Genomic DNA, 6,000 nt, shown 5'->3' with positions numbered 1-6,000 from the left:
TTTCTTTCCTTAACCATAAGCTGGGACTGATTATGTTTACATAACTGATCAGGGTGGAAGGGTTAAGGATCAGGGGATAGTGGGTGAGACTACTGTTTACACATTTTCTTTCTCTTCTTCCTGTATATGGAGAGGAGGATACAAGAGGAGAAACCATGCCCAGCCTCCCAACCACCGCATTACTCCGGAGACGGTGAACTGCCACCCAATGTCATCCAAGAATCCCCAACATGGAGTATTTTCTGAGGGTTCTGCTCATGTAATTTCCAAGGTCGACTGACCCTCGTAGTCCACCTCCCAGTCTCTATTGTCCCAGAAATCTGCTGTCAAGCTACACTCTACCTGATCAGTTTATTCTCCCTCCATCTTCAGCAAACCAATGGGTGCTGCAGCCCAGCCCTGCCCTGGCCAACATACGCTCACCCCTCACCTAACACAGAGGGGTGGCTGTTCCCTGCTAATGTTCCATTGTGGGAGACCAGAAGAAACTCATGGTTTTGGCCTGGCCTAGCTTCAGTTGAAACCATTTGGGTAGTGAACCAGCAGATGCAAAATATCTGTGTTTGTCTCTCCATGTACTTCTACCTTCAAACAAATAATACTTTGAAACAATGTTTACTGCAGGGGCCAGTATTGTGACACAGCCAGTTAAATCCCACCTGAGACACCGACATAAAGTGACTGGTTTGAGTTTCAGCTGCTCCATTCCTGCTTGAACTCCCTACTAATGTGCCTGGGAAAGCAACGGAAGATGGCCCAAGGTCCTGAGCCTTGGCCATCATGGCACATCCACATGGATTTCTATGCTTCTGGCTTCTGCCTGGCCCAACCTCAGGCACTGGGGCATTTGCTGAGTGAACCAGCAGATGGGAGATGCTCTCTTTCCCTCCCTGTCAGTCACTCTGCCTTTCAAATAAACAAATCTCTGAAAAATCCAAAAACCAAACCCAAACAAAACTCTCAGAAATCATGGTAAAAGAATGAAGGCGGGAAATGTTCCCTAAAATTAAAAATAAAAACATAACTTTCATGGTTATGTGAAAAAGGGTTATTTAACCATCTGGCTTGCATGCTTTGATTCAGTCACCTGTCACATTTATCTAATAATATACCTAAGCAGCCTTGTTGAGTGGCAGGAAACAAGGGCTCACCTGGTTGCAGAGTTAGTTGGTATCTATTTCCTGAGAGAAGGGAAACACACTCTCAGAAAAGAGTAAACATTGTTTTATTTGTTCAGGATTCAGTTTGGTCTGAGGACACACAGGCATCTGGCTAACTCCTAAGAGGAGCCTGCAGAGATAGGAGGAAAGTGCTGCTGGTGGTTTACACTGCTTGGCAACATCCCTTACTGTGAGGAAGAACCAGTTAGACATCGGCCACTGCAGAGAGTTCAGCAGCCACAGCCTCCGCCTGTGCAGGTGCCAGGAGGCAGGTGCTTAATGGAATGACTGAGAAACAGCCTGCCGTCAGCGCCTCTTCCACCGCCCTTTGCCACCGACTGGCCTCACCTACCAAGGTGGTGGGGTACAACAGGGCCCCAAGCCTGGCAGGGCCCGGGGGGCTGGACAGTGTCAGTCACAAGGGCACCACTTGAAGGGTAGGCAGAGGCCCTCGGGGAGGGGCCACATACTCCTCCTCTCGGAGCAGCCGCAGCAGGATGTTCTTCTTATTCTTGGGCCAGCTGTAGACGTGCGTGTTCTGAAGCCAGGTAGGTACATGCTCCTGTGGACAGACAGCAAACAGAAGCGGGCATTAGAGAAAGGAAAAACCTGGATTACAGGTCTCAGGCCCGTGTACCACACATCTCCACGGTCTCACCTCCACGGCTGTTTCCCACACAACCATTCCCTTCTTCCCCTCATCTACCCCTCCCCCGGTCCTGCACTGTTTTTGGCTGTTGGAAGGGTTTAGTGTAGAAAGCGCTCTTGGCTTCAGGTGCAAGCTATAGTGCTCATTATGGAAACCACATGTGCACAAGCATTTTCTGCCAGTCTCCCAGGCTACCTGCCCGTTGCATTTCAACGTGCTTTTCATCACCTCACATGAAAGAGGTGGAATGGAGGTCATGCAGAGGCTGGGGAGGGGAGTGTATGTCTGCCAAGGCTGTGGGATTCAGCAGATTCATTCTCCCTTTCCTCCAGCCCCAGGTTGAGATTGCAGGGGGAGGAGACCAGAAGACCCATGGCCAGGCAAGGCAGCAATTGTAAGCTTGCGATTCTGTGGCAGGGAGTGGGGTGGGAATATGTGTATGGAGGTGTGGGGGTTGGGTGTGTGTGGGTTCAGGCCACCCTTAGGGATTGAGTATCAGTGGTAGGGCAGGGGTTTGGCACAGTGGGTGGGACATTACTTGGGATGCTGACATTTTGTATCCAAGGTCCTGGGTTTGAGCCCCAATCTGCCTCCAATTCTTCCTTCCCGCTAAGGCACACGTTGGGAGGTGGTGGGTGAGATGGTTCAGGTAGTCACTGTCACCCATAGGGGGGATTTGCATTCAGTCACAGTTTCTAGCTTCAGCGTGGCCTTCTCCCAGTGGTTGTAAACATCTGGAGACAGGACAGGCAGATGGGGGCTCTGTTTGCCTCTCTACCTTTCAACTAAAGAAAGCCAAAACTATTTGAGAGGTAGCTAATAAGTAACACAGATAGTGTATTCAACAGTAACTGAGCACAACAAAACAGAAAAGATGGGGAGCGCTGGGGGTTATAGTTGTAAGAAGAATGCTTAGGAAAATGGGCAAAGATCTAAAAACAGTGTGTGGAGAGATTAGCTTTGTGGTTCTTATTGTGGTTCTTAGTCCAGGCAGATAGAAGCATTAGTGCAAATACTCTGTGGTTGGGAGTGTGCTGGGCCTATTCTAATGCCATGAGACCTGAGTGGCTGGAGCAGAGTATGTGAGACTGGGCAGGTGAGGTGTGGAAGTAAAGGGGATATATTAGACAGGACCTGGTGGACCACTGAAGGCCTACTCTTGTTTTTTTGCTTTGAGATGAACTCCTCTGGGGATGAAAAGAGAGTTTAGAAGCAGTACCTAATTGCAAATTAGGCCCCATGCTGGGTATTGAGGATCCCCAAGTGAAAAGGACAGTAGCTGCCAAGCAGGGGTGTGAAACATTAGGATGCAAGCAAAATGTAAGGAGGGGACTTTCTAGTCTATGATGTACCTTGACGCCAGGAAGTGTGAGAGGCCTGTCCTTGAGCAAGGCAATTAGGATCACCTGGAGGGGATTTACAAACTGTCACAGAACGAGGGGAAAGCTGGTCTGTTTTTTATATCACCGCTCCAGTAATTCTCAACAATTATCCCCAGAGGCTCACCTCCCCCACAACAGCATGCCACTGCCTCAAGGTACCAGAATGAAGAGGTCTCAAGAGAGGGACAACAACACATCCTGGTACCTAAATGGGAACGAAGGCTCAGGGGAGGCAGAGAGATGAGATGGTAAAAGAATAAGCGGGAGTTCACAAGGCAGGCAAGTCAGAGGAAGATTTGGCAAGCAGAGGGAAGAGAAAGGGCAAAGATGTCGAGGCAGGAAACAACATGGAGGGTATGAGGGCAACCCAGCATGGCCCAAACATAAAGCACCTGTGCCCAGAGGGCTTCGAGAGAAGACTGTGCTCATATGTCATGCTCAGAAAGGTGGATGTGAGCCTGTAGTCAGGGGAAAACAGCACCGGGCTTTTTAAGCTGGAAAAAGAGCTGTTTAACATTTTGGAGCAGAAAGCAGCTAGTCCAAGGGCACAGTGGAGCCAGCAGACCATGAAGAAGAATCTTTGGCTAATGACAGCAATGAGACCCTAAGCAAGGGAGCAAGGGAGAGGGGAAGTTGTCCCGGTGTGTAGGTTGTGCTGTGCAACCACTCATGTAGGTTGGACCCACACTCATCCAGGGCAGAGGTCTCAATGCAGCCCTGACACATAGGGGTCCTCCAGGGAGCTCAGGGCGCTGGGGTCTGCTTTGTAAGATATTTACTCCATCGCACCTTCCACTGCCCAGCTGAGAGATTTGGCCCCTGTGGTTCTGCTCCCCCATTCTCCAAACCTGCCCGCACACGTTTTCTGGTGTGAAAACCTTTGTCTGAACCCCAGTAAAGTTCATTTTGGGTACTGCAGAGATTTAATTCCTTCAACTATGGCTTGGAGAACCGAACCGTGTGTAGCCAAATACCTTTAGCAAACAGCCAGCCAAAAAGTACACACAGCCTGACTTGTGTCCAAGAGATAAGGTGTATCAAAAGAATGGTCTCCTTTTCTTCATGAGTTAAAACACAAACTACTTCTTTGTGTGCAGTGGCCGCTGGAGCAATTAGGACAGTGCGATGCCATCAGATAACAGTTTGAGACCTTGGTGCTTTGTGTTACTGAACCACAGGGTACACCTGTTGATCTTTCTAGTAACATTGTTATCTCTCAGGCTTTACAAAGGGTTGACCAGATTTTCCACTTAAAACCCCACATGGCAAATGGAGACCAATGATTGAATTATGTGTTTGTGGCTTGTTTGTGTTTACCTTCTTAGCGTTTGGGAAGAGCACAGGGATGAATCTGAAATTCATGCTTCCTTGTTTTATGAACTCAATCTGCATCTGAAATCAAATAAATACAAAGGTTTCATTTCAGGACTGGGGATGGGTACCATCGGCTCCCCATCCTCAGACCAGGCCGGTCACGCTAATCTTCATTCTGATTTTTGTATTTGGGTGTCACTTGTTTCTGTTAAGCCCGCCTTCACCTTCCTCGTCTCTGCCATTCACTCATTTATGGTCTACTAAGGTCACCTCTACACTTGCCCTTGGATTTGAAGAATTTGGATGCCCTCCAGGATTTGCTGGAGCTGGCTGGAATTGGCTTACAAGGGCCAGATGTGTGCATCTCTTTCCAATTTGGTGTTCATGTCGGTAGCCTGAAATTGGCCAGCGTAACAGCATTTATACCATGGAAATAGGTGAATGTTACAAATTAAAAAAAAAAAAATTTAATTCAAGAGGCAGAAAGAGAACAGGCTGGTTCATTCCCCAAATGCCCATATGACTGGGATTGGAGTGGGAACTGAAGTTGAGAGCCAGGAAACATGATCTAAATCTCCCACTGGTATGGCAGGGACCCAACTGCTTGAGCCATTCCTTGTTCTCCCTAGGTCTGAATGGGCAGCAGTTGGTACTAGGAATCGAACTCAGACACTCTGCTACAGGTTTACCAGCAGACCAAACACCCTCAAATCTAGATTTCTATTTTATCATCATCATCATCATCATCATTATTTTGAAGAGGTAATTTGGTGAGACAGTAGTTATCTTCTCAAAGCCAGCATTGCAGTGAGCAGGCAGAGTAAACAACTGGCCAGAGGTAGTGTTAGCAGCAGCAACAGCTGCTTTGGGAGCCCAAATGGGGGCCATCGAGTCTGCATCAGGGATTTGAAGGGCAGTTTTAAGGGCATGGTCATTCGACTAAAGGAAAGAAGACCTGAGCAAATGGGGCGGGGGTGGGGCAGAGAAGAGGAGAAGGGTGTTTTGGGGAAACAAGTGTAGCAGCTGGGATTGGCTGGTGATCCATGGCAGCCAGCGCCAAGGGCAGGGAGGTGGCAAGGCTTCTTGTGAATCGCACAGTGTACAAAGATTCTAGGTTGCCCACTCCTCTTTTACTGTGGTAGCCCAAGAAGACTTAGTTGCCAAGAACTCTGCCAAAGTCAGAATTTTCCATCTCAGGGCTGTGACCAGCACAAAGCTTTCAGCCCTATGCTGACAAGAAGAGGAACTGTGCATTTTCAGTGATTCTGTCTCCCAGTGGAGTTTCAGAACTCAGAAGTCTTCATCATGCATGGGAATAAAAACAGAAGAAAAGGACAGTGGTGATGACTGCTTATTGAAATCACCATGGAAACGCCTCGTAAACACACAGCCTCACCTCCTCACGCACACACACACACACACACACACACATGCACAACCCCATTTATAACACACACATCCTCTATAAGGCTTCTCAGATCCACCTCCCTTCAAA

At 48.4% G+C, this 6,000-nt stretch overlaps 1 protein-coding gene across 3 annotated transcripts in view; it reads right to left on the bottom strand.

The window, feature by feature from the left end:
- Positions 1-1,208: 1,208 nt before the first annotated feature.
- The window catches only part of TRAF3IP2 (TRAF3 interacting protein 2), a 47,851-nt gene continuing 43,059 nt past the window's right edge, over positions 1,209-6,000 (bottom strand). For all 3 annotated transcript variants that reach the window (XM_058657849.1, XM_058657791.1, XM_058657900.1), the window contains 2 exons: positions 4,509-4,583; positions 1,209-1,722 (listed from right to left, as the gene is read on the bottom strand). In XM_058657849.1, the coding sequence (XP_058513832.1) occupies positions 1,576-1,722; positions 4,509-4,583 (222 nt within the window). In that variant the 3' untranslated portion in view covers positions 1,209-1,575. The remainder of the gene's footprint in view (positions 1,723-4,508; positions 4,584-6,000) is intronic.

The sequence above is a fragment of the Ochotona princeps genome, chromosome 1 (genome assembly GCF_030435755.1).
Source record: "Ochotona princeps isolate mOchPri1 chromosome 1, mOchPri1.hap1, whole genome shotgun sequence".
In the NCBI taxonomy this organism is placed as follows: domain Eukaryota; kingdom Metazoa; phylum Chordata; class Mammalia; order Lagomorpha; family Ochotonidae; genus Ochotona; species Ochotona princeps.
This window is presented reverse-complemented; position numbering and strand designations above follow the sequence as displayed.